General features: G+C 43.4%; 1 protein-coding gene across 7 annotated transcripts in view; it reads left to right on the top strand.

Moving 5' to 3' along the window:
- Positions 1-12,015, top strand: part of LOC137095101 (serine/threonine-protein kinase SMG1-like) — a 181,801-nt gene that overhangs the window by 159,634 nt on the left and 10,152 nt on the right. The window contains exons 62-63 of one of the 7 annotated variants that reach the window (XR_010908790.1): positions 1,327-1,504; positions 2,312-3,219. The exons of 4 other annotated variants lie outside the window; for them this stretch is intronic. Coding sequence is in view for 2 of the 3 variants with exons in the window: in XM_067461347.1 (XP_067317448.1) it covers positions 1,327-1,404 (78 nt within the window). In the remaining variant the exon portion in view is untranslated. Of the gene's footprint in view, positions 1-1,326; positions 1,732-2,311; positions 3,220-5,891; positions 5,993-12,015 lie in introns of those variants that run through there. 2 more of the 7 variants (XM_067461347.1, XM_067461350.1) reach the window with 2 other exon arrangements.

The raw sequence follows: 12,015 nt of genomic DNA on the forward strand, positions 1-12,015 counted from the left end.
GGGCGCTGCGTTTGGTGGTCCCTATGTAGACTTGTCCACAGCTGCATGGTACACGGTAGACTCCTGCAAAAGTGAGAGGATCCCTCTTGTCCTTTGCTGAACGTAGCATTTGTTGGATTTTCCTTGTGGGTCTGTAGATAGTTTGTATATTGTGTTTCCTCATCAGCTTCCCTATGGGGTCAGTGGTTCCCTTGATGTATGCCAAGAACACTTTTCCTCTGGGTGGATCTTCATCTTTATTCTTGTGGCTTGTTCTTGATCTTGCAGCTCTTTTGATGTCTGAGGTGGAGTATCCATTGGCCTGGAGAGCCCAGCTGAGGTGGTTCAGTTCATCTTGGAGGAGGTGGGGTTCACAGATTCTTTTTGCACGCTCTGCCAAGGCTTTAATGGTGCTTCTTTTTTGACTTGGGTGATGGTTGGAGTTTTTATGTAGATATCTATCTGTGTGTGTGGGTTTTCTGTAAACGGTGTGACCCAATTGTTGATCTAGTTTGCGGATGACTAGGACATCTAGAAAAGGCAGTCTTCCTTCATTTTCTTTTTCCATGGTGAACTGGATGTTGGGGTGGATGCTGTTAAGATGGTGCAGGAACCTGTTGAGTTCTTCTTCTCCATGGCTCCAAATGGTGAAAGTGTCATCCACACATCTGAACCATATCGTGGGTTTTTTGTTGCTGTCTCCAGGGCTTGTTTTTCAAAGTGTTCCATGTAGAAATTAGCTATGACCGGGCTGAGAGGGCTCCCCATAGCTACTCCATCTTTCTGTTTGTAGAACTCATTGTCCCACTGAAAGTAGCTGGTGGTAAGGCAATGGTGAAACAGAGCTGTGTTGTCTTCTGGGAACCTCTGGTTGCAATGGTGTCTGCTACCGGGACCATGGTAAATAGAGACACCACATCGAAGCTGATCAGTTTGTCGTTGGTATTTAACTTGAGATTGCCGATTTTTTCTATGGAGTGGGCTGAGTCCTTGATGTAGTGTGTAGTGAGCCCAATATGGCTTTGTAAATGTGCAGCAATTTCAAAATGTGTTTAAGTCAGATATACTCACAGTTCTTTCCCCGAACAATTTGTCTAGACTCTATCCTGAGTTTTTCAGAAGCCCTATGGTGTGTGGTAGACTCAGGGGTTGTCCTGCTGTGTTTTCAGTTCTCCGTTTCAAAAAGAGTAGGGAAAAAACAAATATACCAGAGCCCATTAGACCACCTCTTACTGTGTCAGCGTCAACTTGCTTTTTCAGATACTCCTTCAGATACAGAAGTCATAAGCTCCTTAGAAGATGAAATTATACCTCAGACATCTTACTTCTCTTGTTGTGACTTCCTAGGTCGACTATGTGATTAAGGAGGCGACTAATCTAGATAACTTGGCTCAGCTCTATGAAGGTTGGACAGCCTGGGTATGAACAGGGAGATGACGACAACAGGTCCGCCTGGTTCCACAAAGTCAGACCTCCAGCGGAATCCACTCGGCCTCAGGCGTCTATCCATGGCGGCAGCACCACGGTCAGTGGTGGTGCCTTTCAGGGGCTCAACGTGAGGCCACCCAGGCCCTCTCGGGGCCCTGGGGGAGGGAGTCCTGCAGAGTGGCTGCACTCAGGGATACGCTGAACACAGTGACCTGGAGGGACCCCGCAGGGCCAGGGGGGGAAGCCAACCGCAGCCTGAACCGCCGCAGCACAGCAGGGCTGTTTTTCTGCTGCAGAAGAACTGCCAACGTCTCGGGGGGGGGGGGGGTAAGAGCCGCAGAAAGGGAAATGGGGGGCACTCCAAAGGCCACAGAGCCATTTGGAACCCCATTCCGCCTGACCCTGTGAACAATCCGGGGCAAAACCGAACACACACCAAAAGGGGGGCCGCAGAGGAAGATTTGCAAGATTGCGTTTCTTGAGTCACTCTGGCTGCTTGGCATCGGTGCTGGTTGAGTCGAACAGTTAGTGCAAAAGTTTAAACAAAAATAAAAAAAATTAAATTGGGGGGAAATGCTACATAAGATGAACTTCAGATATGGACTGAAACGGAAAGAGCTCGATGTCAGCTGCATTGAAAGAACTTTCTGAGAAGAGAAAGCTTTTGTCTTTTTTTTTTTTTTAAAGGAAAAAGTTCTTTCCCACTTCTGGTTTATTCTTGTAACTTAGGTATATTTCCAGTATGCTTTAATTTCAGTCCTTGTGTTTAACTGGTTGAGTCAAATATTTTTTTTAATTTTTTATTTGCTAATCATAATTTCAAAAGCGCAGGGAATGCTGAACATTTAAGCAGTTACCTTTGAGTTGTGATCAAATGCAAATTGACTTTTTTGTTTGTTTTCAGGTGATTTGTGTGTGTGATTCTATCATGTACAGTTCCCCCAGATTCACTGTGCATTTCAAAGTAATGAATCTTCCACAGGCATTTTATTTAAATGTGTACCTCCCTCTGCTTGCATTATATCCGCATTTTTGTAATTCCAACTTTTCCCCTCGAAAAAGCTCATTCTATTGTGATTTGCTGTAGTTTTTTTTTGTAAACATAGCTACTCCAATGTAACCATTATCTTTTACAAAAAAAAGCAAGCCCCATGATTACATTATCTTAAGTGCGTTGTTGATGACAGAAAAATCAATAAAGTGACGTTCTAGTGAAGGTAGTTTTATGCTGTTTGATTCACTTCAAATTTTGATTTACACTTGGAAATATATATTTTAGTTCAGGCTGGGGTTTGAAAAACAAAACTGCAAACTAAAACAAGACTTTGTTTGGGTCAAGTGAAATTTGTACAAGGCACTCTCAGAACTTTCCTCCAGCACCATAGTTCAGAAAAATCCTTCACTCAGCCTTCCCTAAGGTCCAGCTCTCACATCCGTAGGTTACTACAGGGAATACCATGGCTTTGACTATGCGGATCTTTGTTGCCAGTGTGATGTCTCTACTCTTTACTATTTTATCAACATTGGACATTGCTCTCCTCCCAAGAAGTAAGCGTCTTCTGATTTCCTGACCACAATCTGCATCTGCAGTAATCTTTGCACCTAGAAATACAAAGTCTGTCACAGCCTCCGCATTTTCTCCCTCTATTTTCCAGTTGTCAATCATTCTTACAAAGATTTGTATGAAGGTGCTTTTCCTTATGACTTCCAATAGGTCGTGTTGAATTTCTCAATACCTTTTAACTAAATCGACCTTGCACTTTTGAATGGTGGATGCGAAAGAAGTTGCTATTAAAATGGCACTTTAAACCAGTCGGTTTCCATATGTATTCAGTGTTTTATTTCCTTTTCATAAAAATGTCCAGTAACTTTAATGAGCCTGTCTCGGATTTGCCATTGGAAAGAACGGGCTGCTTCCTGGCTCCTGCAAAAAGGCAGCCATAACTTTGTGGTGTCATTTAAGGTAGAGGTATCTTCCTTTTGCATCAAAAATTTGAGGTTGAAATGGTGGGGTTAAGGGCCTCCCCTGCATACACTTGTTACTTTGCGCATTTCCTTCATAAGCCATTAAGGAGGACAAAACAGGATTTTCAATATGATCTGGAGTGAACGTTTAAACCTTTATATATATGTTGAGGCCAAATAGAAGGGGCAGAAACTAGTTACTTCCATCCTCTGAAATGGGATTGGGATGAGGTGGAGTCTCCTGGCTTCCTCTGAACATCCCATAAAGGAATGGCTTCATGCTGTTCTCCATCTTCCACACAGGCTTCTGTTGTCCTTGGTTTTATTGGGCCTATATGAGTCCTGTGTGCTGCTTGTGTATTTTGTTTTACCTTTGAGTCAATGCATTCCAGCCCAACATCTTCATGGAATTGGTGAGTGCACTTTGGTTTTCCCTTCTGTATGAAACCTCTTCGGTCTGTATCCAAATGCAATCGGGACGCGATTATGCCTCTTGTTTCCTGGAAGTGTGGACAGGGCATGCTACTCCCTTGCTTCGTGTGTTGTTGTTCTTTTATCCAGAAATGAACAGTGTGTGGAGATGGAATCTTTACTGCATTTTGTAATAAAGTTCAGAAATCTACTTGTGTTCTTATTTTTTGCATTGCATTCATTTTATATTGAAAATGGGAGAGCTGTTTCTCTGCACCAAGCATGAGCTTTTTTATAAAAAAAAAACCAGCAACATGTTTACTTGGTTGCAGTGGGGTTTTTTGGACTTTATGGCAATGTTCCAGAAGCTTTATCTCCTGATGTTTCACCCATATCTATGGCAGGCATCCTCAGAGGTTGTGAGGAGTATTTACTTGGTTTTTCATTGCAAAACTCATGCAAGAAAAAACAATGGATGCCTGATGTAAATTTTCCCATAAGGCACACTAAACACACTCTTCACTCTGAATGTATTAAACACCCAAGTCATAACGGGACACCGATCCTTCACCGATCCTTCTCCTTCCCAAAGCAAAGCCACTAAATTCTCAGGGGTGATTACCAATGACATTAGCTTGATTTGAATCAATTGTACCAGAGAAAGGCTCTGGTTTTGGGTGGTTTTTTCTTCTTTCTCTAATGGCTTGCATGGTTTCACCTCCCGTTTTCCTGCTTAGTTCAAATACTCCTTTGCTATCACATCCCTGCCAACCCAATACGATTATGTTTGTCAATTAGAACTGGGCAGCATTGTGAAACTACGTTTTAGTGTTCTCCTTTTGAGCCCACATGCAGAACACAATTGAACAGAAAGGGATATCATAATAGAAAATCATCGACATACAAGTTAAATTTGCTAATGCCTGCCTCCATGGTTGAGGCACATTAAGTTCAAATCTTTTTGGAGTCACCTTTCTGAGCATGCAGGCAGACATTCAAATAATTTCAAACAACTTTCTCAACCGGAGCTTTCTCAAAGCTGGTTCCATTTTGAACTAGAGGTATATATATCCTGCCTTTCTGGAAAACAACCAAACTTTAAAAAAAAAAAAAAAAAAGCACCTTGGGTATCTCAAAAGTCTCATGTCTGCTTAATATCAACATTATGTTTCGGCCCATGACCAAAATACAAATGACAACAAAAAGGTGTTGTGTTCATCCTGTGAAGTGACCAACCCCCTTTTTTTCTTCCTTATTTCTTTCCTTCATTTCCTTATTTTCTTTCTGTCCTTCCTTTTTTGCTTCTTCCTTCCCTTCTTTCCTTCCTTTTTCTTTTTTCCCTTCCCTTTTTCCTTCTTTATTTCCTTCCTTTTTTCTTATTTATCTTCCTTCCCTTTTTTCCTTCTTACCTTCCTTCCTTTTTTCTTTCTTTCTTTCCTTCCTTTTTATGTCTTACCTTCCCCTTTTCTTCCTTCTTTCCTTCAAGGCTTGCATTTGGTGTTTGCCATTTCCTAGCTTTTCCCCAATTCAAAGTAGCTCAGAAACCTTTTGTTAAGATTTCTATGTAGTGGTGCCTGTGGTTGAGAAGAAACAAAATGTTTCTTTTCCAATTTTGTTACCTAGTGTAAAGCAGACCTGGGCCAACTTGAGCTCTCTCTCCAGTGTTTTGGACGTCAACTCCCACAGTTCTTCACAGCCTCAAACCAACCTTAAACGGCTGGGGGGGGGGGCAAAAGCAAGGCGCCTGAGGCTATGAGGGATTGTGGTAGTTGAAGTCCACGACATCTGGAGAAAGGGCCCAAGCTGGCCTATGCTCACACTAGCAGGGGTCAGGAACCTTCGGCTCTCCAGGTGTGGTGGACTTCAACTCCCACAATTCCTTGAGGCTTTTTAGGCTAAAGACAGCACAAGGAATTGTGGGAGTTGAAGTCCACCACACCTGGAGAGCCGAAGGTTCCCCATGCCTGCCTAGTGACTACAGGGAGCCGCCCCTTCGTTTTGAAAATGTAAGCAGGTAGGCGATTGGCCTAGAGGCTAAGAAGACGACGCTGATTGGTTGGTGGGGTTTGGTTACCCTGACCAATGGGAGGCGAGGTGAAAGACGGGGCGTGGCTTGCTTTTCTTGGGGGCGGTGCCGGGCGGTTGACTGTTGGGGCTGTCGAAGGCGAATAAAATGGCGGAAGGCGACAACAGGAGCACCAACCAGCTGGTGGGTGAACGGTCTATTCTATCTATCTATCTTCTAGGCAAGGCAAGGGGGAGACGGCGTGGCCTCAGTCGTGGTCCCGATCCAGGGCGGGTTTGGCGAGACTAAGGGCCCTGGCTGAGGCCTCGTTTCCGGGTTCAGGCCCAGAGCCTGCATGGCCTTTTCCTTTCAGGGCCTCTCTTTCAGTAGAACACCAAGTCAATGCAGGGATCATGGCACGGGATATAGATTCTGGGGTGCCCTGTTAGCTCCATATCGAATAGTAGAGTAGATGCCCAGTTAAGAGACCCCAGGGGCCAGTCCAACTCCCTTCATGCAGGAAAAACACCATCAAAGCACAGATGGCCACCCAGCCTTTTTAGTAATGATAATAATAATAGCAGAAACCCCAAGGGCCATCCAGTCCAACCCCTTTCTACCCTGCAGGAAATGCACCGTCAAAGTGCTTATAAAAGCGCCGCCGACTAATGGCCGCCTAGCTTTTCTAATAATAACAATACATTATATTATATAATGCTAATACTTGTATAATATACTGGTCGTGTATTATATATGTTGTGGTATAATAATATAGTACAATATAATAATATAATATCTGTATATTACATGCAATATTACTAATAGTATTGCAGTATAGTGGTATAGTAGAATATAGTAATATGTAATACTAATATTGTGCTAGACTAATAGTATAGTAAACTATATAGACATATAATATTGATAATAATATTGTAATATAGTAATGCTAACGTATTAAATACAATTACTACTGTTAATATTTAATCACATATAATAATATACTGCTTTATTGTTGTATATTTGTATATTTTAAGTTGTAATGTTTCTTTATTGTGAGCCACTCTGAGTGTCCGTATGGAGAGATAAAGCAGGATGTAAATAAATAAATTTTAAAAAGGAGGAACCCCAGAGGTCATCCAATCCAACTCTCTTCTGCCTTCATGCAAGAAAAGCCCAATCAAAGTACCCCAAAGAGATGGCCACCCAGCCATTGTAATAATAATAGTAGTAGTAGTAAAACCTATCCCAGGGCCACCCAGTCCAACTGCCTTCCGCCATGCAGCAAAAACACAAAGTACTCCCAACCGATGGCCATCCAGTCTTTGTAATAATCATCATCATCATAACAGAAACCCCAGAGATCATCCAGTCCAACTCACTTCTGCCTTTATGCAGGAAAATAACCGTTAAAGTACTCGCAACAGATGGCCACCAGTCCAACCCCCTTCCACCTTCATGCAGGAACAGCACAATCAAATCACCCCTGACAGAGGGTCATCCGGTCTCTGTTTAAATCCTCCAAGGAAGGAGTTTCCACCAGATTCCGAGGCAGAGAGTTCTACTGCTGAACAGCTCTCACAGTGAGAAGTTCTTCCTCGTGTTCATTGAAATCTCCTTTTCTGTCATTTGAACCCATTGAGTCCTAGTCTCTATGGCAGCAGAAAACAAACCTGCTCTCTCTTCCTTATTACATCCTTTCACATATTTATACAGTGGCTTTACATAAAAGCATTTGTACACTATTTCAAATTTACAACTATGTAAACATTAAAACATATTTTAAAAATTACTAGTTAAAAACCATTGAAACATATCCAGAGTTAAAAACCACTATACCATACGCATTGGACCAGGGCTCTGGAGGCTCAGCCATGAAAACCAACTAGGCAAGTCACCCTCTTAGCTCCCAATAACCTTCTTTGGTGGCTGAGAGGATGAACAAGTGTTATTGGCCTGACCCTTCTGAACAGATCTTGCTAAATTGTGATCGGTTTGTCTTAGGATCGCTGTAAGTGGGGAAGGACTCAGAGGCACACCAGGACATTGTGTCCTGTGAGAGGTTGTGTCCAATAGCACTTGTTCATCTTTAAGGCATAAAACTTTTTATTTTGATGGCCCACAGTGAAGGTATGCCAGGTGGAGGTGCATTTCCAGTTGCCTTTTGAAACTCCTATGACGCTTTAAAATCAGGGGAGAGGTTAATGCATGAAGTGAGAGAAAGGAGAAAAAGATGTTTTGGCTTTGGCCTATAAAGCCCTAAACGGTTCTGGCCCAACTTACCTGTCCGAATGTATCTCCCCTTAAAAACCTCTGAGGACTTTAAGATCATCTGGGGAGGCCCTGCTCTCGGTCCCACCTTTGTCACAAGCACGTTTGGCAGGGACGACAGACAGGGCCTTCTCAGTGGTGGCCCCTCGGCTATGGAACACCATCCCTAGGGAGATCAGATCTGCTCCCTCCCTCTTGACGTTTCGGAGGCAAGTTAAAATGTGGCTATTCGAGCAAGCGTTTACAAATACAGAGTAGCTAATATAGGAAATCGAATGACCTGACAATGGAATTGAACAATGCTTGAGAATAATGAGACACTAATGATGTTGTTTTTATTGCTTTTGTGATGTCTTATACTGTTTAATTTTTTTAATCTATATTATGTTTTATGTATATTGATTTGTTGGAAACCGCCTTGAGTCGCCAATTGGCTGAGAAAGGCGGTATGCAAATACAGCAAGTAAGTAAATAAATAAATGTTTTGTCAAGTAGGTTTTCTGATAAATGAGCATAGGGTAAGTAGGTTAGCCTCCTTTCCCCTCCTACATACAGGTTGTACCCGAGTTACAAACACCCAACTTACAAATGACTCACAGTTAAGAATGGGACTGAGACAACAGGAAGTGAGGGGAATCTGCCCCTCGGGAGGAAAACTAGTCCTGGAAGAGTTATTATCATGGGGAAACAGGATCCCCATTGAAGCTTTATCCCCAATTGTTATTTCCACAACTAGACACATTTTTCAAAACCCAGTTATCATAGGGACAGAAAAGGAGGTGAAATTCTCTAAAACAGTGCCACAAGCACAAACACACAAATATAAGTATATGGACTTATACTTTAAAATATATCTATTCCAGCATACCTACAAATTCAGCTTCAGAACAAACCCGCAGGATTTGTTCTGATTCTCCTGATCGTAACTTGGAGACTGCCTGTGTTCATATTACTGACTTTTAAAAAACAATTCTGCCACTGATTATAAAATGTATGCCATAATCTTTTCCCGAGTCTCTGGTTGCTTCTGGATCGACCGCGCCAATCCCTGAGGAATACGAGCATTTTATTGAAATCGTGAAAACCTGCTCATGGGCCTCCATACCGAGAGGCTCCAGAACCAACTACCTTCAGGGCATAACTCCTGAAACAGCTGCCTTGTTGGAAAACTATTACAGGCTCCATAACGAAGACCCATTTAGTGAGCAGACTCTTCAGGCAGCGCAGAACATTGTGTCCTCCATCTCTGAAAACAAGAAAGAACAGTGGATCAAGCTGATCACAGAGGTCGACATGGGCAGGAGCAGCCAGAAGGCATGGAGGCTGCTGAGACGGTTGAGAAATGACCCCTCACAAACTAATACCCATGCCAACATAAAGGCAAATCAGATAGCACACCAACTCTTGAAGAACGGGAAACCCAACCTTGCCACCAAAGTAGGAAAGAAACCAATAGCCAGACAACAAGAGATTGAGAACAACAACCTTCATGAACCCTTTACATCTACTGAATTGGACATGGCTCTCAACAAATGTAAGAATAGCAAAGCAGCTGGCTTGGATGATCTACGGATGAAACAAATCAAGAACTTTGGTCCAAAAGCAAGGCGCTGGTTGCTGGAGCTGATGAACAACTGCACTGCATCCTGTCAGATCCCCAAAATCTGAGGAAAGCAAGAGTCATCGCCATCTTGAAGCCAGGCAAAGACCGTAATGACCCAAAAAGCTACTGACCAATCTCCCTGTTGTGCCACCTCTACAAAGTTCTGGAGAAACTTAAGTTGCATAGAATTATGGAAAATATAGACCTATTTCTGATCCCAGAGCAACCTGGCTTCAGAAAAGGCAAAAGCTGCACATTGCAAGTGCTGAACCTGACTCAGCACATAGAAGATGGCTTTGAAAGGCAGCAGATCACAGGAGCTGTCTTCATAGACTTGTCAGCAGCCTATGATACTGTGAACCACTGCCTCCTCCTGAGAAAAATGTATAATATCACAAAGGACTACCAACTCACTTGCCTCATAGGAAACCTGCTACAAAACAGGAGCTTCTTTGTTGAGTTCCAGGGCCAGAGAAGCAGATGGCGGAAACAGAAGAACGGCCTGCCTCAGGGGAGTGTGCTTGCTCCATCCATGTTCAACATCTGCACAAATGACCAGCCACTGCCAGAAGGGACAGAAAGTTTCATCTATGCTGATGATCGTGCCATTACCACTCAAGCAGGGAGCTTTGAGATGGTTGAAAAGAAGCTCTAGGTGCTCTTACTGCCCATTACAGGGAAAACCAACTAATCCCTAACCATCTAAAACACAGACATGCACCTTTCACCTTAAGAACCGACAAGCATCCCGAGCTCTGAGGATTACCTGGGAAGGAATCCCACTGGAGCATTGCAACACACCCAAATACCTGGGAGTCACTTTGGACCGTGCTCTGACCTACAAGAAGCACTGCCTGAACATCAAGCAAAAAGTGGGCGCTAGAAACAACATCATACGAAAGCTGACTGGCACAACCTGGGGATCACAACCAGACACAGTGAAGACATCTACCCTTGCGCTGTGCTACTCTGCTGCTGAGTATGCTTGCCCAGTGTGGAACACATCTCACCACACTAAAACAGTAGATGTGGCTCTTAATGAGACATGTCGCATTATCACAGGGTGTCTGTGCCCCACACCACTGGAGAAATTACACTGCTTAGCCGGTATTGCACCACCTGACATCCACCGGGAAGTAGCAGCCAATAGTGAAAGGACCAAGGCAGAGACATCTCCAGCTCATCCCCTGTTTGGGTATCAGCCAGCACGTCAACGACTTAAATCAAGACATAGTTTTCTTAGATCTACAGAGACACTCGCTGGAACACCCCAGCAAGCGAGAGTCCAAAAGTGGCAGGCCCAAACCCGCCACCTCAATCCATGGGTGATACCAGATGAGAGATTCCCCCCTAGGCACACAGAAGACTGGGCGACTTGGAAGGCGCTGAACAGACTGCACTCTGGCACCACGAGATGCAGGGCCAATCTTAAGAAATGGGGCTACAGGGTGGAATCCTCGGCATGCGAGTGTGGAGAAGAACAAACCACTGACCACCTGCTGCAATGCAACCTGAGCCCTGCCACATGCACAGATGGCCATATATAGACAAGGACAAATGGAATGGAATGAAATATGGACTCTGAACCCTGAGCATGAGATTGTTTTACCATGAGATTGTTTTATTATTTTATTATGTATTGATGTTTTAATTAATTGTTGAATTGTTTTGTATTTTGTATTACTTGTCAATTGATTTGGGCATCTAATTGTGCCCCCACTGTAAGCCGCCCTGAGTCCCCCCCGGGGTGAGAAGGGCAGGGTATAAGTAAGTGAAATAAATAAATAAATAAAATATACTGGTCCAAGGACATTTAACCAACTACCAAGCTTGCAAAATCCGTTTTTTTTTCTTTTTCTTTTTAATCTGTGTGTTTGTTTTGTTCTGTTAGAATTGTAATACAATGGTATTGTTGCTGATGACACGATAAATAAATAAATTCCCGAGTCTCTTGTCATTGTGGTTGCATTTTGGCTCTTCCCTCTAACAAGTGGTGCCAATAAAAAATGCTTAGTCACACAGCTTTACAAAAAAAAACCCACAAAAAAGTGATGTCCTATTTTTCTTGTTCTTCAACAAAAGTCTGCATTGTCATCTTCCCCCTTAGACTTACTTACTTAGGCGATCCCTCGTTGGACGAGTAAGATGGTCTTCCATTATGGATTTCCCTGTGGGTCCGTATGTGGCTGTGGTGCCCTATTCTTGCTCTGCATCTTCTTCCGCAGTGAGGGCATTGGTTTCCAGGTGGAAGGCGGTCCCAGTCGGGGTTGGCTTGACGCGCCTTCCTCCTGGCACGTTTCTCTCTTTCACCCTCCACTCGTGCCTCCTCAAATTCTGCAGCACTGCTGGTCACAGC

The sequence above is a fragment of the Anolis sagrei genome, chromosome Y (genome assembly GCF_037176765.1).
Source record: "Anolis sagrei isolate rAnoSag1 chromosome Y, rAnoSag1.mat, whole genome shotgun sequence".
NCBI lineage: Eukaryota > Metazoa > Chordata > Lepidosauria > Squamata > Dactyloidae > Anolis > Anolis sagrei.